The sequence below is a fragment of the Triticum dicoccoides genome, chromosome 3B, assembly GCF_002162155.2.
Source record: "Triticum dicoccoides isolate Atlit2015 ecotype Zavitan chromosome 3B, WEW_v2.0, whole genome shotgun sequence".
In the NCBI taxonomy this organism is placed as follows: domain Eukaryota; kingdom Viridiplantae; phylum Streptophyta; class Magnoliopsida; order Poales; family Poaceae; genus Triticum; species Triticum dicoccoides.
The window spans coordinates 457775913-457798238 of record NC_041385.1 but is presented as its reverse complement, the minus strand read 5'-3'; the positions used below and the strand labels follow the sequence as shown (position 1 = coordinate 457798238).

At 44.3% G+C, this 22326-nt stretch overlaps 1 protein-coding gene and 1 pseudogene across 1 annotated transcript in view; one reads left to right on the top strand and one right to left on the bottom strand.

Annotated features, from left to right (window-relative positions):
* Positions 1-3521, top strand: part of LOC119279580 (pentatricopeptide repeat-containing protein At5g46100-like) — a 4244-nt gene extending 723 nt beyond the window's left edge. Inside the window, exons 2-3 of the mRNA XM_037560778.1 lie at positions 8-1323; positions 2158-3521. Of these exons, the coding sequence (XP_037416675.1) occupies positions 8-1018 (1011 nt within the window). The 3' untranslated portion in view covers positions 1019-1323; positions 2158-3521. The remainder of the gene's footprint in view (positions 1-7; positions 1324-2157) is intronic.
* Positions 2165-2816, bottom strand: LOC119279579 (annotated as a pseudogene).
* Positions 3522-22326: the final 18805 nt, after the last annotated feature.

Here is a 22326-nt window from a genome sequence, read left to right as displayed (position 1 = left end):
GCACTCCCATCTCCCCCTCGCCCACTCCCTCCTCGCCGACATGCGCGCCGCCGGCTTCGGCCCCACCACCGCCACCTACAACGTCCTCCTCAAGGCCCACTGCTCTGATGCCGACGCTCCTATCGACCACGCGGTCCGCCTTTTCCGCAACATCCCCAAACCTGACGCCTGCTCCTACAACACCGTCATCGACGGGCTCTGCCGCCGCAGCCGCAGGGCCGAGGCCCAGGAGCTGTTCTCCGAGATGGTAGAAAATGGCGTTGCGCCCACAGTGGTTACTTACACGACTATCATCAATTGGCTCGCACGGGAGGGCTGCTTGGACGATGCACTGGAGATGTTTGACGAAATGGGAAGGAGAGGTATTGCACCCAATGTTATTACATATAGTTCTCTGATTGATGGTTTGTGCAAGGGTGGGCGTGCATCATCAGCACTGGACTTGTTGGAGAGGTTGACCAAGGAGGTGAAGCTGCCAAATACAATCATATATAGTTCTGTCATTAATGGCCTCTGTAAGGAGGGCCTGCTGAGGGAGGCAATGGAGGTTTTGGACCGGATGCGTCTCCAGGGGAGGAAGCCTGATGCTGGATTGTTTGGGAAGCTCATTGTTGGGCTGTCTGATGCAGGAAGGGCTGTGGAGGCTGCAAATTACTTGGATGAGATGGTTCTTGCTGGCGTTCAACCGAACCGGGTGACTTGGAGCCTTCATGTCAGGATAAACGTTGCAGTGGTGACAGCATTATGTGTTAAGGGTGAAGTTGGGAGGGCTTTCCAGGTGTACCAGAGCATGAGGACTCGTGGCATTTCTACCGAGCCAAGCATTTTCCATCTCCTGGTTGAGTTCTTCTGCAAAAAGAACCATTTGGAGAAAGCAGCTTGTGTTGTGCTTGACATGTTGTCAGAGAGGTGCATCCCTGAGAGGGAAACATGGGATGTTATTGTCAGCGGGTATTGGAGTAAGAAGAAAGTCAGACAAGAAGCTGAGCAAATATGGAACCAATTAGCAGTTATCTGATTGAAAATAAAAATAAATGTTGTGCTACACTGTGCTGGTCGGACCCTTCCCCGGACTCTGCATAAGCGGGAGCTACATGCACCAGGCTGTCCCCCTGCTACACTGTGCTGGTACATGATCCGCCTAAGACTTATCAAGCAAAAATTGTGAACCGACACACTTGTTCCGTCATGGGGTTGCACAAGTGAGAGAGTTTTGCTACCAAACCCCTTAAACTCCAGTGCTTCCATGTCCAGGATATGCGAAGTACTAATATTTATTGTATGAATAATTTTTGAAGTGACAAGCATGCGGGCAGTGTTCAGGTACGATGTGGGGTTGTCTTCCATATCTCTTGTTTTTGTATGTATAGAGATACATACACGCGCTCTGCTGAAGTTCATTTCTATTCTTGTCATGTGTCTTCTGTTTCCTTATTTCGTCGACCAAAATGTTTGTTCAGGGTTATTGCATGACGACTTAAAAGCTGCGTGGTATGACTTCAAGAATACACTGTCTGATATGATTTTTAAAGTCTCCTTTCCTAGACATGTTAATTTTGGAAAAACTAGCAAATTACAATACAAAACTTAACTACATATATGTATGAAGATTCAAGACAAAAACAAGCTATCGACTCCTGGTATATTGCTTCTTTCCCAATTAATGAAGACTTTTTTCCATGCCTGCCGCGTATTTGATTCCATCCATGTATCGACTTTCCCTCCTATGCTCTGAGTTCGAGTATCAATAAGAATACGAGTTCATATTGTTCCTATGTTATGGTATAAATATACATGATGGATGAGGTTCCGTGGATAGAGAGCCAATTCCAGTAGACTTATGGAACGTTCCTGTTCACGTGCATCCAGTAGGAATTGAACCCTCAAATTTACCAATTATGAGTTGGGCGCTTTAACCATTCAACCAAAAGTCTTAGTTGTATCATATGAAAGATTTAAAAAATTGTGGTATGTGCCAAAGATGTATCCAATATATTATCCTGCCAGTTGCCAGCACTGTTCATTTCTGAATACACAAAACATGTTCATGTCGAAGGCCACCATAGGTACTCTTATAAATATTATTTTAGGAAATAGGTGCTGTATATTTCTCTCTATCCCACTTAAGGGGTTTTCGACTCTGTGTTTGATCAACAGGAATTAGAGCAACCAAATCTTTTGAAGACCCAGCTACTGTGGAGAGACTGGGAAGCCAATGCCATGGTGGGTGGTTGGGAAGCTAACAAACAGCATGCTTCCAATAACTCCAATAGCAACTGGCAATGTTGTGAGAACTTGCTTTGTGTCCTCTGATGGTATTGGATAAAAGCAAGATGCCACATTCTGGTCAAATAGGGCGATTGCAACAAAAATCACTGCTGAGACAGTTGCATGGAAAAAGTCTAGAAATGTTATCTTATATTCAACCGCAGCGTGTGGATCAAGAGTAACTCCACCATCAATGGCCACAATCCCTTGAACGTGGCAAACCCGTATCGTACCTTTCCGTTCTCATCCCTGAAGCTATCTGTGAAGGTAACAACAAAGAACGAGAGTGCACAGAGCACCACAAGCCCTCCCGTCATCATCCGATCCAAGTCACCACAGTGGCCTTGTTTAGCCATGGTTGGAGCCAGCAGCTGGAAGGCAAGCACGGTGCCTGATGGAAGGAGTTTGGCGAGGTGCCCGGTGCTCTGGTATGCCTGTCTGATTGCTTTCTGCACGGGGCTCATGTTGTCAGTGCCATCAGTTCTGTTGGACAAAAGCGGATGGCTCTGATCCTTCTGCAATTCCATGTCCGGCTGTGTAGCAGTCATTGCTGCTCGTGCCCTCTTTGTTTGCTTCCTTTAACAGGTCTTTGAGGATGTAGTATGAGGAAAGAGAAGATGGGGCCTGTAGTAGGGATTTGAAGGAATGAAGCCGGTGACCGGCTTCTATTTGCCGCCCATTTTGGATTGCTTGCAAGAAAAAGAAGCAAAAACTGAAGGCAAGCTGGGATCCTGGGTTGCAGTTTCTGGCGAGAAAAACATGGGGGTTGGTGGTGCTGCTGTTTCTCTGTTGTGTTCTAGCTGTTGTAAAAGCAAGTTTAGGTAACAGAAGGAACCATAGTTATTCTGGGTCTAATTTTTCGTCCGTTATGCCTTGTGGTGATTACGCAAGTGCATGCTGTTACTAACCAGAGGTGTGCCTAAGAGCAAGCAACTCTAGCAGATTCTAAAAAAAAGCAGCCTCTAAAACGGATTGGAGTGCACTCCGAAATCTTTTGGAGGCTCAAAAGCAGTCGTGCAAATTTAGATATTGTAAAGTACTCCTTCCCTCCCATAGTATAAGAGCGTTTTTTACACTACATTAATAAAAACGCACTTATATTATGGACAGAGGGAGTATTTCTTTACCGAGGGGGTAGCTTCTAAAATTCTGTCATGTCATGGGACCCACTTGTCACTGGGATTCCCTTTTCCTTTTTCTCTGGAAGAAAAAACCCATGCCCGGACTCGAGCACCCTGTATAGTGAGAATCTGCTAGAATGTTCTTTCTACCCCGTAGCATCGATATTGGCGTTATTATGGAGTTCATGTGCTTTTGTGGACCTGCTAGAGTTGCTGAGTGGGCAATAGTTTTCACTTACATTTCCCCTCATGGCAGGCAAGAGGCTCTTCCCAAGCATTAATCCTAAATATATGCTCCCCTTGCATAGCTTCGGTCTTATATGGCTTTGCTCTTTGCCGACATGATCTTTTTGTGTGTGTTGGTGTTGGCTGTGTGCATCTTAATTATGTAGAGGACATGCGTGTTCACTGTGTTTGTATCTTCTTGATACTTTATTATGAGTTAATAAAATACGCTCTTTATAAAAAAAATGTGGCGATGTAACTACATCAATCACGGTCGATCTATCAAATCAAAACACTCTCGTCCAGCTTATTTATGCATGTGTGTTGGCAAACAATAGCAGAATTATGATTTTTACATTTTTAGAGTATTATGATATTTGTGTATGTCTTCTCTTAGTTGTAGGTTTTCTAATTCATTCTAGTAATCACATAATTTTTTAGCAGCATGCAAAATTAGTTGCTAAAAGTGACATGAAAAGATAATGCATCGATAACACATTTTACATCTGCATTGTCCTAATTTGATGCGTCCTACCTCCTGTCCCCTGTGGCCGCTGCGGATCTGCCTAGTCTCCTGTAACCATAGTCCCATGAAGGCGCGGTGGCTCCTGGCCCTTGTCAGCGGGAGGACTTCGTTTTTATGTGTTTTTATAATTTGTTTAGGGTTTGTGTCCTACTCAGGAAGACGAGGCGGTGGTGGCTCTATGAAGATGGAATAAAGTTCTTCCCGTCTAGTCTCTGCCCCGACGGTACATCTAGCATAATTGAAGGGCATGTGAAGGTGTATCTCCAGTGGATCTCGTGAGATTCAGTCAATGTTTGTCTTTAATGGTTCTGTTTGGACCAGGTCTTTGTTCGTGTGGCTGTAGGTGGGATCTTTTCGATGTACGCTTCTCTACATCGACTTTCGATGTACGCTTCTCTACATCGGCGATGGTTGATCTTCTGTTGCGGTAGTCCTGTGGGGCTTTAGCACGTCGATTTCTCGACTGTCCAGTATAACAAGGTTTGTCCGGCTTCAGTGGAAGAAGCGATGATGACAATGTGTATTCGGTTCGTTTTGGTGCTTGGTCTATGGATATGAATGTAATTTCCATTACTTTTTGTGTACTGTCTTGACAATTATTGAATAAATAGAAAGTTTTCTTGAGAGAAAAAAAAGAGAGAAGCGAGTAAGATGTTCGTGCAAGCCCAAATGGGGGCTAGACCAGAAACCGGCCTCGCCGATCTTCCTTTTTTTCTCTTTTGTGATGAAAACCCCCGGACAATCTTCAGAGGCACAATTCAGACAAAACATACATTGTCTCATGCATGCGATCAAGCATAAAGATCACATAGGAACAAACCGCTTTAGGCTCCGACAAGCAATTGAATTGCTCTTCTCAGGACAAACCTGTTCCTCCCTGCAGCACGCAGCTGCTTTGCTGACGACACGAGCAAGCATGCACGCTTTGCATAGCATGTGGTGCTAGTGCTACTGCCTACCGCTACTCACCTCACCTGGAGTCCTGGAGTCTTGGGGGGAGCACTGCAAAGTTGATGATATATCAAACACGACTCATGTGATTTCTTCTTTTTCCATCCTTCTCGCATCATGGCAATAGAATGATTCATTCACGAAACTTTTGCTTGGCCAATCATCTGGAGCATATATTGGCATGCAAAACGTTTGTGCACGATAACTAATTAAGGGCAACTCCAATCACGGATCATCAAACAAAAGACCAACATCAAATGTTTACGGACATCCAAATTTGTCCTTGGACAATGGGCTTGGCGCCAGCCATCCAACCGTACGCGGGCCATTTGAAATGGATAGAACAAAAATACAGACGAAATTCATGCTAAGAAAATTTATTAAATTTCAATATATTTACAATCAAACGAATGAAATTTAAACAAGTTCAAACTATTTTTTTAACCTAACCTAACCTAAACAAGGCGAGGTACGACGACCTCATATCCAAGGTCTCCTTGGTTGGAGGGACCTCCATCGTTGTCCGCACCGTCGCCCGAGCCACTGTGCATGTCGCCATTTGAGATGTCGTGTGACGTTGTCCTCCCGGACTAGGGGTCTTTCACCACATCGTCTCCCGGCCTGATGGGCTGGGCCAAGGACCCCATGTTGGTTCACCAGTGGGCCACATCGAAGTTGCCCATGGTACAGAAGGAAGGTTCCCGAAGACTTGTCGTACACTCCAAGATGCTGGGAATCATATACAACTCGTCTTCCCTTCACATAGCCGACTAGGATGTAACCCTAGACCCCCCCTGGTACCTATATAAACCAAGGAGTAGGGCACTAGAGGACACACAAAAATCTCAAGGTAGATCATATGTACTCCATATGAAAGCAATATACACAAGCATCTAGAGAGCCCGAACTTGGGTAAAAACTCAGGTCCTTGTTACTATCATCTCTAGACCCTTAGTTCGGAACCCCCTACCCGAGTTTGCCAGATTAGCTCCATCATTGGTGGCCCAAAAAGGTCTCACTAAGAAGTCGCAATGATTCGATGGGGATCAAATCGGTGAGCAGACCGACACGATCATGACCTTCGTGCCCGGGCATATCTTCGTTCTCGGTAGCATCTCCCTCTTCCCCGACACGACCGGCTACCTTGGCCAGGTCAAAACTTTCACTACAGGACGGATTGTAAGATTTGGCAACCTGGAGTATATCTCGAACTCATGCGGAGAGCAGGTTTTCACGAGCTCTGTATCAAACCAGATCCAAGAGCAGCCCGAGATGCTCGCCTTGATCTTGATGTCGAATCTGACTCAGGACGACTGCAAGAACCTCTCATTGGGACCGACCTCAGGTCAGAACCTGATGATGCCGCCCGAGAACTTGGCAATAGACCAAGCCACAAAACGAGAACCAAGATCCGGGTTGGGCATGATCTTAAAAATACCCCCTATTGTCGTGACGTCAACAGGCCAAGAAAGATCGCGAGAAATCATTCCTCAACGAGATCTTAGATCAGATTCAGAAGCTGGCTATATCGGACGATCAGACCTCGGTGTACGATCAGATCTAGGATTCATCGGGAAAAGTCGGATTTTTTGACCCACCCACCACACATCTAGTTGCCAATGTTGAGGACCTAATCGATGTCCTCACAAGCGCCTCCTAGGAGGTCGATGACCTGAATGAGGAGGTCGGTGAGTCCTCGGATAGCCTGCCAATAGCCGCCGCACCCACAGGTAAGTGGACGACAACCTCCACCTACGACATCTGCACGGTAGGCACCCCTAATGGCAACAACGATGGAGGTGGCAACAACAACAATGGCGGGGGCGGCAATGGCCCTAACGGTGGAGGTTACAATGGTAATAACGAAGGGAATAATAACAACAATGACAACAACGCCAATCCCGATGGCAATGCGGACGAGCCCCATAGCACTCTCGGTTTGGAAGGCCAAGACATGTTGAACGAATCACTTGGCAGCCCCAACCATGGCGCATTGAGGTTGAGTCTGCTTGGCACAACCAACAAGATAACTGAGGAAAACCGTTGATTCACGAGGAGCGAGACAACATGGGAGATTGGTGGAACGAGCTCTTCTCGGATAAAGAAGTGCTCAAGGCCAAGATGAGGCAGGTGATGAACAATAGAGCGCCACCAAGCTATTACAAAAACCTACTGAAAGTGCAACTAAACCCCGGGTGGTTTTAGTAATTCATAAAAACATATAGCTCATTGAACTAATATCCATTCAAGATTAATATTTCAGGAAGTTCAATGAATGACATGGCATGGACTAGAAATGTGGACCCCTGAAAATGCTAAGGATACATATTGGCAAAAGCTCAAGACTCCTCATTTCTATTTTAGTGATCCAAGATCACATTGAGTCCATAGGAAAGCCAATACTATTAAAAGGGGATGAGGTGTTTGTTAATGGCTTGCTTGCTCAAATGCTTAGTGATACTGCTCCAAATAACCTCAACCACTTTCTCCATCCAAATATGTCAAAATCCCAAACTCCAACTCGGCCCCATCGATTCTTTCTATCTGGCGCCACCGAGTTTCGATGACATAGCCACTGCCAGAAACCCTAATACTTCGGTCTCACGGATATGGGTCTCGGTCTCACCGAGATGGCCTTGCCAACACTCTGTGACTTGTTGCATTTATTTCGGTCTCACCGAGTTATGCAAGCGGTCTCACTAAGTTGGCTTGACATTCTCTCTATTGCCTTATTGCTTCACTTTGGTCTCACCGAGTTGATGCAATCGGTGCCACCGAGTTAATGTTTGCCCTAAGCCCTAGCACATCGATCCCACTGAGTTGAGTCAGTCCCACCGAGATTCCTAACGTGCACATTGTGAACTAATCGGTCTCACCAAGTTCATCTATTCGTCCTGACCGAGTTGGTTCAAATGTGTGTAACAGTTGGATTTTGTGTGGAGGCTATATATACCCCTCCATCCCCTTCTCCATATGTGAGAGATCCATCAGAATGTGCCTACACTTCCAGCATACATTTTCTAAGAGAGAACCACCTACTCATGTGTTGAGATCAAGATATACCAATCCTACCATAAGAATCTCGATTTCTAGCCTTCCCCAAGTTTCTTTCCACTCAAATCATCTTTCCACCATATTCAAATCAGTGAGAGAGAGTTGAGTATTGGGGAGACTATCATTTGAGGCACAAGAGCAAGGAGTTCATCATCAACACAACATCTATTACCTTTTGGAGAGTGATGTCTCCTAGATTGGTTAGGTGTCGGCTGGGAGCCTCCGTCAAGTTGTGGAGTTGAACCAAAAAGTTTGTAAGGGCAAGGAGATCGCGTACTTCATGAAGATCTACCCAAGTGAGGCAAGTCCTTTGTGGGCGACGACCATGGATGGATAGACAAGGTTGCTTCTTCGTGGACCCTTCGTGGGTGGAGCCCTCTGTGGACTCGCGCAACCGTTACCCTTCGTGGGTTGAAGTCTCCATCGATGTGAACATATGATAGCACCACCAATCAGAACCATGCCAAAAATCTCCGTGTCTTCATTGAGTTTGCACTCTCCAAACCTTTCCCTTTACCTTCATGTGCAATGTTCTACTTTCCGCAACTACACTCTTAGAATTGCATGTGTAGGTTGATTGCTTGACTTGTGCTAATTGCTAAAATCTGCCCACAACTAAAATTGGGAAAAGGTTAGGTTTTTATTTGGTCAAGTAGTGTAGTCACCCCCCTCTATACCTACTTTCGATCCTACAAGTGGTATCAAAGCTTTGGTCTCCATTTGCCTCGATTTCCATAGCCTTGGTGATCATAGCCTTGGTTTCACAACCTAGGAGAGTATGGCGAGTGTAACAACCCCAAAATTCGGTTATCAATTTTTGTGCTGTTATTCCTTCCTGGCACTCATTTCCAAAATCTTTCTCCTAAGTTTTGCTGATGACTCTGAGATTTCTTGTCATTTCCAACCTTTCAAAACTTGCTCATGTATTTTTCAGTGGGCAAGACCTCAGTTGCATCATCTTAAACCCTCTCAAACCCTAATTCCAATTTTTTGGGATTTGATTATGCCCTTTGTGATTCCAAAGGGGCTATCATTTTCCTTGATCTGTTGATCATCCCATCTGTTCCTAGAGACCCTTCTATCCTTCTAAACCTTGGATATGCAAAAATATTGCCAAGTCCCATGCAATATTTTTGAATTGTGATTTATTCCTTTTCTTGCCATTCTGAGGAATAAAATCCAAAGGCATAGCTAGCCATCTCCTAAATTCATGTGAATTGGTGGAGTTTATAATTATGCATAACCCAAGCTCTGGCAATTATATTGGTCATAACTAAATAAGGAAAATTGCTTTTTCCTATTTAATACCAATATTGCATTTCTGCCATTTTCTAAAGGAACTACTATTTTTATAGCTGGGAAAATTCTCACATAAATTGTGGAGCTTGTCCTTGATATATAATCACTAGTTCCATCTTTATCTCATGTTCCACAAGTCAAAAATTGGGCACATGATCCAATGCAAGTTTCTGCCTTCTTTGAAATTTTGCAAAGGAAGTGCCTTATTCCTAACTACATTTGAGCTGAAATTTGGCAGGGTGATTAATATTGATAAATAACCCACGGATACCAATGATGAGCTCAATGCATCCATCCTAGCTCCTTGTGCAAATTTTCAAAGTTTTTGACCAGATTGTAACTTTGTGAAGGAAGTACCTTCATAGAGTTTCCAAATGGGATGAAACTTTTCCATCCTCTCAAGTATCACAAATAATTAGTCTTCACCCAAATTCATCTCATTTCATTGTGTTATGTGAGCACAGGAGCAATTCTTGTTCTTTGTCCAAATTTTCAGTTTGTGAAGCAAGTATATTTTATCTTGCTCCATTATGGCTGAAAATAATTCAAAGCCTTCTCCTATCCATATAACCCACCTACCCAAGAGTTTGGCTAATTTTATTTAGCGAATATTTTCCTAGAATTTTCCCAAGTTTCTGGTCCAAAGTGATGCTTGTGAAGCAAGTACCAATTTGGTAAGTCCATTTGGTGTGATCTTTTTACATCATCTACGTATGACCAAATCATGATGATTTGACAAGTTATAGCTCAATCCAATACCCCTAGTGAGTGCTTCATCATCATTTGGTTACTGGACATATTTTAGTAGTTGTTAAGCAACTATGCTAAATATTTGTCCTAATGACCTCAAAACCCCCAGGACCATAGTACTTTCTACCCTAAGCCTACAAGACATCAAATTTACCTTTCATCCTCTCTGGTTTTATCTCCAGCATGTTGCCAAGTTTGCAACAGAAACCTTGTGGAGCTTGGTTTACTCAGTGCCTTTTGTCTCTGTCTGTCTCTTTACCGTGATAATACTCCACTCTGGAAGTACTACGCGTTAGACATGATTTAACCTCAGTAAAATCCCCAGAGCGCGCCATGCTAGTGGTGACCATGAGCGAAGCCTGCCAAAACGGTGGTCTAGCCACTGTTCTCATCGGCAGTGCTGCTCCGACCGTCCCCGACCTCACCATTAATGTCCTACAGCTCCCCCTCGTCGTCGCCGTTCTCCTGGACCCCGCTCCCCCTCCGTTTTCTTCTCTGACGAGCCATGCCAAGGATCGAATAGTGAGCGCCCGTGATCTTGTCTTCTTCCTCTCTTCTGTTTTCTTCTCCCTCTCGTCCGCGAGTGCCCCTCATCTCCATGAGCCTCTGCTGCTCGGCTGCATCCCCCTCGTCGCCTTCCCGCCCCTTCCCGTGAGCCTTGGCCGCGACTGCCGACGTTGCACCGTCGCCGATGCACGGACACGTCGCCCGCCGTGTGCCACCTTGCCCCCTCCCCCTCGAGCTCACCCCGTGGCTATAAGTAGCCTTTCTCAGCCCCTCTCGCAGTCCACAACCCTCCCATCTCTCCCCGCAGCTCTCCCCCTCGCCCGGAGCCTCTCCATCTCTTCCCCATCGCCATGGCCGCCGCCTCGGTCTTCTCTAGTTCTAGCGACCAGGGCCTACCCTCGTCGTTCCTCCTCCACCAGCGTCTCCCCCAAGGTCTGGCGACCCTCCCCGTAGCCTCAGCCCCCTCATTCCCTCGCTAGAGCCCCTAGTTCGCCATCGACAGAAGCCCTTTGCCGCTGTCCGCCATTCTCAAGGACGCCGTCGCTCCCCTCGTTGCTGGAGTCCATAGAGTGGGGAAACGGATGCGCCACTCCGCGGTGAGCACGTCGGTGGCCGGAGCCTCACCGGAGGTGGCTCATGTCGCCGGGGCTTGTCGCCGGAGTGCGGCCGTTCTCTGCCCGTGGGCGCGCGTCGGGGAGAAGAAAGGGAGCGGCCAGCTAGCGTGTTGACCTGGCCAGGCTGGCCAGGCGAGCACCGCGGCCCCACCTGTCAGTGGCACTGGAGCCCGGCCCCGCCTCTGCCCCTTTGGCCCGGTCCACGCCATGTCACTTAAGTGGAGGCGCCGTCTGCGAAGCCGTTTTCCTGATTCGAAGGCGTATTTCAGAAAAGACGCGTCTGTTTAAAACTGCCAAGGACCTATTTGTAGAAGTATTTTTACAGATTAGTCCCTGTGTTTTAAACGCCCGTATTTTTTACCCGTAACTCCGATTGAGGTAAATCCAACGCCCACGTCTTCGTCTCGTCGAGCCCGTTACGTTTCCATCATTTTCACTATGGTTTGACATATTGAAATGACCATTTTTCCTTGTCCGTAAACAGCCCCCTCCGAGAGAGAACTGTTTCTGGCAAAAAAATTCCGCGGTCGTTTCTCACTTCTTCCCGGAGTATTTGTCGACCCCCAGGCAAGCCAACCTCTTATCATGAGCCCCGAACTTGCACGTTGACTTTGCTTGCACCTTGTGTGTGTGTAGTTGTAGTTATTTCTTCTCGTTTTCATCTGCAGTTATTATGTTATGCTTACCATGCATGCTTGTGTTTTCATGCTACTTCTTGCCATGATAATTAGAATGTTGTTACTGATGATGCCATGCCACTACTCTAATTTATTTTCATGTCATCGTTATAAAATGCTATGATGATGGTAATGCACCATGGATATGTTAGTACTTGGTATTGTCATGTTCTTTATGCTGTAAGTGTTCACTTGAGAAGCTCGATGTTTTGTTAAAGCATTTGTATGATGTATGCTCATTGTTGCATTTATGTTCATGATGATGGAGAAGGAATTAAAATGACTTAATAATAACAAACCTCCTCCATCATCGATGGGATCGAGTCATAGTGCCGCCAAATCAAACTTTTTCTAGTCAACCACATTTGCCGGTATGGGACGGCCTTAATGCGGTCTATTGTTGTGCCTCTGGTCGGTGCCTCCAACTAGGGAAGGTTATGGGTGCGTGCTACCCTGATCAGGTAGGCGGACATAAGCCTTGTGAGCCTGTTGTTAAGTTGAGTTTTGGTACGAGGTCCCAGTGTGGATCGTGGCCACGACGGTGGTTGTTGTGTCTTGAGGTAGACGCGGGGCCACCCATGACTTAGCCTAGAGGGGAGTGAGTCGGAGTGGCCGGGAGAGTGTCATGACAGTAGATCGGTTTCGTCGGAATGCCGTTGGTCCACCCGAATGGGATGACGAGGCCATGGGTTCCGTGGTGTGGGTACAGTGCGCTACCTTTGCAGAGTGTACTTAAACTATCGATAGCCGCGTCCTCGGTCATGGGCAGAAGTTCGTAGTAGGCTACACTATCGGGTCTTGGTCGAAATGGAGGATAAACCGGAAATAATTAAGCTAATTAATGTGGTTGTGATCGCCGTAAGGATCACGGTCCATTTATTGGTCGGGTTGTGATCGCCGTAAGGATCACGGGACATTTATTGGTCGGGTTGTGATCGCCGTAAGGATCACGAGCCATTTATTGGTCGGGTTGTGATCGCCGTAAGGATCACGAGTTTGTCTCGGTTTGTGATCAGGAAATGAGGTGATCACCGTTGGTAAGAGAGTCCGAGGGGCTCAGTGCACAAGTTTGGTTGCATTGCATGAGTAATATGTTTGCATTTAAAGAACCATGGTAGAACATGAGATGGTTGCATATAGTTAACATGCTATGTTTGCATTTGATATGATTGGTAGTTTATTTTCAGCATAGTTTCATGATGCCATGCCATGCTTTGATTAATATAATTGAGATGATATGCTACGTTTTGCTGTTGCCATGTTAGAAATAAATTTTCTATGCCATGTTGTTGCCATGCTAGTGGATGCCATGATGTTAGTTTGATTTATGTTTTCGGTTGATATTATGCCATGCTTAGTTTCTGGTATGAGCTAGATTATTGCATACGCTTGGTTCCTTCTTTGTCTTCTGCTTGTTTGGATGCTATGTATTTGGTTGTCTTGCAAGTACATTCAATGTACTGACCTGGCGTGTCATGCTAGTTTTGTAGGTCGTTCACTTGTTCCGTCGTGCTAGGCCATAATCTTGCTAGTCATGTGAGTTGTGGAGCCCAACCAGAGTGATATGCTGCCAAGACTTCTGCCGCCATTTTAATAGACTTCCGCTGCCATGTAAATAGCCTTAGGGCTATGCCAGAAGATTATATTCATCACTGATGTAATTATATACACATGTATTTGATGAATATTCTTGTACCTAGAATGCTGTATCATGGACTTGTCATGTGTCAGGTGTTATCCTGGGCTGACGTGCTAAGGACCCGTGCTCCATGCGGATCGGGGTGCCACATCTAGTGAGGGAAATTACCACCGTAGAGGTCCTTACTTTGATAGTACTAATTTTGCTAGTTGGAAGCATAAGATGAAAATGCATATTCTTGGTCATAACCCCGCCATTCGGGCTGTTGTGCGTATTGGCTTGCAAGGTGATTTCTTTGAGGATGGAAAAGAACCGGATCATGAAGTGATAGCAGAAGAAATGAAGATGTTGCAATACAATGCTCAAGCTTGCGATATTCTCTTCAATGGATTATGCCCCGAAGAATTCAACAAAATTAGCCGCCTTGAGAATGCAAAGAAAATTTGGGACACTTTGGTTGATATGCACGAAGGTACCGAGTCCGCCATGGAATCCAAATTGGATGTGCTTCAAAGTCAAGTTGACAAGTTCAAGATGAAGGATGGTGAAGGAGTCGCTAAGATTTGCTCTAGGCTTGCTCTCATCACCAATGAGATTGTTGGCTTGGGAAGCAATGAGATGACCGACAAATTCATCATCAAGAAGATCCTAAGAGCCTTGGATGGAAAATATGATACCATGTGCACTTTGATCCAAATGATGCCCAACTATAAAGATCTCAAACCCACATAAGTCATTGGTAGAATTGTTGCTCATGAGATGTCACTCAAGGATAAGGAAGAGCTCCACAACAATTCAAGTGGTGCTTACAAAGCTTCAAGTGATACTCCTGCATCATCAAGTGAGAAGCAAGTCTCCAATGAAGAATTGAGATTAATGGTGAAGAACTTCAACAAGCTCTACACGAATAGAAGCTCCAAGTCAAGATCCTACAATGACAAAAGATCTTCTAGTCATGACCGTAATTGCTACAATTGTGGGAGACCCGGACACTACTACAATGAGTGTGCGGCTCCCTACAAGAAAAGAGAAGATTCACCAAAAAATGAGGAGTAGAAGAGATGAACCACCTCCAAGAAAGATAAGGAGTAGATATGACCGTTATGAACGAAGACCCTCTCATAGAAGCAAGGATTCGAAAAGGAAGGAAAAGTCATCAAAGAGCTACACAAGACGAAGACATCAAGCTCACATTGGTGAATGGGTATCCGGTTTCGACTCCGACAACTACTCGAGAGAAGCTATCACTCTGACTCCGAATGTACTCAAGATGAAGGAGTTGCCGGTGTTGCACTTGTGTCATCCAACTCCTACGACATATTTGACTCACCAAATGAAGGAATTGGAAGATGTTTCATGGCTAAAGGCCCTAAGGTATCACACCCCGAGTATGTTGATTTCAATAGTGATGAAGATGATTTGCTAGGTGATGATGATTTACTTGTTGACAACACTACTGATGAAAACTATGATGAACTTGCTAATAATCATGCTAATCAAGATGAAATGAATGACATTGATAATAAGGAGTTTGAGCGTCTAATTAAAGAACTAAACACTCTTAAGTTAGCTCATGAAACAACTCTAGAGGACCATAGAGAGCTCCTAAGGACTCATGAGAAGCTACACTTCGAGAAGCTAAATTTAGAGCAAGAGCATGAGTTCCTAAAGGCTATCAATGATGATCTTCGAAAGAAGAGTTCTTCTTATCTTGCCAAACGTCTCCTCTTGTCTACTTACATGCCACAAGTAAAATCTAGCAACAAGAACAAAAAAGATTCTTCCTCTAGTAGTGACAATAACCATGTTAAATCCAATATTGTTGCGCCTAGTAGTTATCTTGATTCCACTAATGATTCTCTTAGCCAAGTTACACTTGAGCAAGAAAATAGCTTATTGAAAGGAATTATAGAGAAAGGTGTTTATGAGAGCCTTGCCGAAAGTAAGCAATTTGAGGAAATTGTATGCAAGCAAGGAAGGCACCGAAAGAATCAAGGTGTTGGTTTTGAACGAAAGTTCAATGCCAATGGAGTTGAGTGGGAAGAAGATCAATATCCCAAGACGAGATTTGTTCCTCAACAAGAGAAGTATGAGCCCACTTCTTTCAAGGGAACACTAGCTCAAGATGATCTTACACCACAAGACCACAAGCTAAAAGGCAAGGACAAGCTTCAAGAAGAGATTGATTCATTTGAAGAAGCTCCTAAGGCCATGGTCAAATGGGTTCCCAAGACTACGTCAAGTTCTACTTCGTCAAGTATGACTACAACTACAAGGATTCCCATCAAGTTGATATGGATCCCGAAGAAGAAGAACTAGAGTGTTCTTGAGGGTGACTCCGCCAATATACTTCACTCATACTCATTTTGGCGAGGACATGTGCAATCAATTATCATATCTTGCACTAGTTCATGGAGTCACAAACCCTCTTGTTGGTAAGACAAGGGACAAGGTAACCTAATGCTTTCATGGACATCATCATATGTGTGTTTCACTCTATGTTTATGGATATCCTTGTATGTTCCTTGTGGGACTAACCCATGCATGTATTGAAAGTGCAAAACTCCAATGGATTGCTCCAAAAGATCTACTTCAACATTCAACATCCACATCTTCAACATCTATGTGAAGTCATCATCGACAAAACCGAAGGTTAGTTCATCTCTCTTAGGGGGGATATTACATCTAGGGGGTAGCCTTGCTCTTAAAATTGAGCTAAAGCAACTCTAATGGTGTGAACACATCAATGCTTTATGTAAAAGTGGTAATCCCACTTGTGCTTAAACGATGAGTATGACCTACGATCAAATGTTCTCGTGTGACTCCTCAGTCAATATACTCATATATAGATGACCTAGTCATCACCAATTGCTTGATAGATGATAGAATTGTTTGTGCATGCTTTGAGACATGTTTCATTTTGCTATCATATTGTGTGAGCATATTGGTTGCATAATTTCTCCACTCGAGGACATCCATTTGTAGTTTTGATTGTTTGTTTTTTATTGGCCAAATGGATGGACAAGAATGCTTAAGAACCTTCTCTAGCTATCTATGACCTTTATCTACTCAAATTCTATTCATACTACATCACAAAATTTGAACAAGTCTTTTTCGGACCCTCCGGGTGAGGAGCACTCGGAGTCACCAATCCGTCAGGGGCTGACTTCCAAAACCTTCCTGTGCATTTTGGTCAGACAAATACACTCATATTCGGTCCCACCGAAACCACTAGATTGATCCAGGTTTTCACCTCGGTGCCACCGATTAGAACGATTCGGTCTCACCAAGTTGCAGCAACTACAAGCAGTTTTGCATCTCGGTGCAATCGAGACGTTCCACTTGGCGCCACCGACAATGTATGGGTATATATACCGTGGCCTGTTGTTTGGAAATTCCTTCAAACACTCGAGCCCGCACCGCCATTGTTGCCGCCCCTTGGTCTCCGAATCATCGTCGTCTCCACTTGTGCGTCGTTGTCGCAGGTCTCTGCTGCCGTCAACGGAAATCCCCTCCGCCGTTGAGGCCATTGCGAGCCATCACCAAGCTAGGGTATGGTTTGAACCCTTTTTGCAAATTCCATTATCTGATTCAATGCACAAAGTTTTTGCCTGTATTCTTGCCACGATTGAAAGCTTCCTATCCACACAAAAGTTCCTTTAGAATAGATTTGATGCAAAGTCTTAGAGTTAGGTTTCCGCCGAGCTCATCTTGGACCGACCAAAATGAAGGTTTCATTCCCACCGATTGGCCCTGGCCATTGCACTAAGTACAACTCAGTCTGACTGAAGCGTACTGATTGGTGAGACCGAAAGCAATTTCTTAGTGAAACCCTAGCATCTCGGAGTCACCGAACTGCAGCTCGGTCTGACCGATACTGCATGTTTAGACTCTGTTAAGTGCTTCGGTGTCACCGAGATTATCATATCGTTAGCTCCGAAATGCTTTCTGCAGAAAACTAAAATTAAGATTTTGTCTCAACTTTTGCAAAAACATGCTGTTTTTTATGCTCATCGGCTACCCATATCCATCTATTCACAAGGTCAGTTTGCAGAGATGTCTGAAGCTAGTGATAGTCAGAACAGATTAGAGGAACATGTCAACCTCAATGAGGGCACTAGTCCAAGCAGCAGCTATGATGAGGGCAGTAGAAGCACCCCTAGCAACTTGCCTAAAGCTACTACCAGACAGAGGAAGAAGAGAAATTGGGATAGTGAGGATGAAGACTTTGTAATTGAGGAAGAAGTGACCTCAAAGAAGAAAGTCCTTAAGAAGGAATTTGCTGCAGCTGCTACCACCAAGCCTGGCCTCCAGAAGAAATCTCCTGCCAGGAGAGCTCCTATGTCAAAACTAAGATAGTCAACTGTGCCTCAAGAAACTATGAAGTTCACTCTTGAACAATGTGATGATGAGAGTGGTGATGGAAAGAAGAAGAAGAGGGCCAGAACAACCACTGCTAAGGTTCTTGGCAAACCTTCCATGAGGGAAGAAGATGATGAGGAGGAAGAGCAAGCAGAAGCACCACCTGCCAAGTCTTAGAAGTTAATGGCTGATGCCATTAAGACTGGTGCTGCTCCCTCCAAGCCTGATACGTCTCCAACGTATCTATAATTTTTGATTGTTCCATGCTATTATATTATCTATTTTGGATGTTTTATATGCATTGATATGCTATTTTTATATTATTTTTGGGACTAACTTATTAACCTAGAGCCCAATGCTAGTTTCTGTTTTTTTCCTTGTTTTTGAGTTTTACAGGAAAGGAATATCAAACGGAGTCCAAATGGAATAAAACTTTCGCGATGATTTTTCTTGGACCAGAAGACACCCACGTAACTTGGAGAGAGGGACAGAAGATCCCCGAGGAGGCCACAAGCCTCAGGGGCTCACCCTGGGGGGGGGGGGCTGAGGGCTTGTGGGCCCCTCGGAGTCCCCTAACCATAAAACCAGCTCTATAAATTCACAAATATTCCCAAACCACCAGAAGCATCCACCAAAATACTTTTCTGCTGCCGTAACCTTCTGTTCCCGTGGATCCCATCTTGGGGCCTTTTCTGGCACCCTGCCAGAGGGCGATTCGATCTCGGAGGGCTTCTACATCAACCCTATTGCCGTTCTGATGAAGCGTGAGTAGTTTACCACAGACCTATGGGTCCATAGCTAGTAGATAGATGGATTCTTCTCTCTCTTTGATCTTCAATACAATGTTCTCCTTGATGTTCTTGGAGTTCTATCTGATGTAATCTTCTTTTGCGTTTGTCAAGATCCGATGAATTGTGGATTTATGATCAGATTATCTATGAATATTATTTGAGTCTCTTATGAATTCTTATATGCATGATTTGATATCTTTATTTCTCTTCGAATTATCGATTTGGTTTGGCCAACTAGATTGGCTCTTCTTGCAATGGGAGTGGTGCTTAGTTTTGGGTTCAATCTTGCGGTGTCCTCACCCAGTGACAAAGTAGGGGTAGCGAGGCACGTATTGTATTGTTGCCATCAAGGATAAAAATATAGGGTTTTCATCATATTGATTGAGTTTATCCCTCTACATCATGTCATCTTACTTAAGGTGTTACTCCGTTCTTATGAACTTAATACTCTAGATGCATGCTGGATAGCGATCGATGTGTGTAGTAATAGTAGTAGATGCAGGCAGGAGTTGGTCTACTTGACACGAACGTGATGCCTATATTCATAATCATTACCTTGGATATCTTCATAACTTTGCACTTTTTTATCAATTGCTCGACAGTATTTTGTTCACCCACCATATGTTTTCTTTCAAGAGAGAAGCCTCTAGTGAAACCTATGCCCCCCGAGTCTATTTTCCATCATATATTTTTAGATCTATAAACCAAAAAACCCCAAAATGCCTTGCTGCAATTTATTTACTTCTATTTTGTTTAATGTTTTAGTAATCTTTTATATCTATCTCTATCAGATCTCATCCTTGCAAGTGACCGTGAAGGGATTGACAACCCCTTTATCGTGTTGGGTGAAAACTTGCATGTACCTCCTACTAGATTGATACCTTGGTTCTCAAACTGAGGGAAATACTTATCTCTACTTTGCTCCATCACCCATTCCTCTTCAAGGGAAAAACCAACGCAAGCTCAAGAAGTAGCAAAGCCCAAGCCCAAGACTGCCTCCAAGACTTCTGCTCCAAAGAGATCAACCAGGGACATTCCTGTTGCAGAGAAGAACAAGGCCCCAGTGCTAGAAGTTCAAGAATATGAGGATCCCCAAGTACTCAGAAAATTGAAGCCAAATATTCTAGACCACAATGATGATCATCCAGTAGTTGAGAACATGAAACTGAGAAAGGATGCAAGTTTGAGATTATGGAGGAAGACTGATCCATATGCCACAAGGAGGAGGACTGCTGATGATTACCGTTTCCACACCAGAGAACAACATAACTTCTATGAGACTGTGTTGCTTGACAAGAAGCCCATTGTGTGTGACATGAAGTGGGATGGAAATATATTGATGCCAATGAGGATTACTTTCCCCACGTTCATGAGAGCTTCTGGCTGAATGGAGTTGATGGTTTTGTTGGACAAGAGCTCACCAAGTGGAACGATGAGATGGTGATGCAATTTTACTCCACTGCACACTTCTATCCAGATGGGAAGATAGTGTGGATGAGTGAGGGCACCAGGTACCAATCATCAATCTCTGAGTGGGCTGAGCTCATCAATGCTCCAAAAGAAGATGAAGATGATATTGATGTATATGGAAAACCTAGGAAGGATCACAATGCTATGGCCCACATGTACAAGCCCATTCCTGAAGCTGCATTGGATACTCACAAGTTTGGCTCCATATACTATCTGCTAGCTGGACTGACCACCACAAATACCATACTAAGGCATACCCTATTTCCAAAGTCTGGAGATCATAGGATGATACGTGGTCACTCCATCAACCCGCTGCATCTGTTTGATGTTCCCCAAAAGTTCAAGGTCAGGAGTTTGATAGTTGAGATAGTCAAGAGGATAACTGCTGACCAAAAGAGGTAATGTGGATATGCTCCACATATCAGGTGTTGATCAATTCCAAGGTTGGAACTGGAACATATCTACTTGACAAAGAGCATTTACCTCTTAGGCCAGATTTTGAGGACATTGAAGTTGTCATGGATGCTTCACATCCTACTTCAGCTGAGGCCCAGGAGAAGATTGAGAAGGCAAAGGCTGCCAAAGCAGCAAAAGCAACAAGTGCTCCAGATGCATCTATTGTGAATCTCAAGACTAAAAAAAGATCAGCTCACATATCTGCTAGAAGCTACCCTGAGGATTGAGAAGAGTTTGGCCAACTTCACTAAGAATCAGGAGAGCTTAGAAAGGATTGTTGAGGATAAAATGTACAACCTTGATGTCAAGGTCACTGAGATTCAGACTATTATTGAGAATCTAAGAGATGATGGCGAGGACAGAGATGACAAACCTACTACAGATAGATTCCAGACAGTGCCAAGGGCACAAAGGTCTTCTGCTAAGCCAGTTGCAGACTTGAGGTCTGCTCATTCTGCTCCTATCACCATAGCCACAGTTGCTCCTCCAGTGTCAACTCCACCAGCTCCACAGACATCAGCTGAAGCATTTGCGGATGGTCTTCTCTCAATGCCATCTACGCACACCGAAGCTACAAGCCAGAAGACCCCTTCAGGAGCTCCTAGATATCGTGCCTAGAGTGTCGTATAACACTATATATTTTAAAACTTGTTGGTAACTTGTTGCCAAAGGGGGATAAAGTGTATAGATCAAAAGCTTCAAAAGAGATAGAGAGAGAGAGAGAGTCTTTTGCTTTTGTTGGTTTTTCATTTGCCTTGCTACTTTGGTTGGTTGTTGCTACTTGATGCTACACATGTGTTATGCTCGTGAGATACCTTGTATGATTATTTGTTTGATCATAGTATGCTTAATGTGTGCTTGCATATCTATCTCTATGATTGTTTGTGTATGATCAATTCCTTTTATCTTTGGTGATGAGTGCATGTTATTTAACTCTTATCATTTTGTGCGCTCCACCAAGATGCATGTGACATGGAAGTGACCCATAATCCTAATCGATTGTGCATTTGCATTCAAACACAAATTTTGAATAATGCAAAAATTTAGGGGGAGCTCTTGCTTATCACATACTTCTCAAAGTGATGATATAATTCACTCATCTTATCATTTGTCGAAGCTTTGATCTATATGTTGTCATCAATTACCAAAAAGGGGGAGTTTAAAAGTGCAACTAATCCCCAAGTGGCTTTGGTAATTCATAAAAAACATATAGCTCATTGAACTAATATCCATTCAAGATTAATATTTCACGAAGTTCAATGAATGGCATGGCATGGACTAGAAATGTGGTCCCCTCAAAATGCTAAGGATACATATTGGCAAAAAGCAACAGACTCTTCATTTCTATTTTAGTGATCCAAGATCACATTGAGTCCATAGGAAAGCCAATACTACTAAAAGGGGATGAGGTGTTTCTTAATGGCTTGCTTGCTCAAATGCTTAGTGATATTGCTCCAAATACCATCAACCACTTTCTCCATCCAAATATGTCAAAATCCCATACTCCAACTCGGCCTCACCGATTCTTTCTATCCGGCACCACCGAGTCCACATGACATAGCCACTGCCAGAAATCCTAACAGTTCGGTCTCACCGATATGGGTCTCGGTCTCACC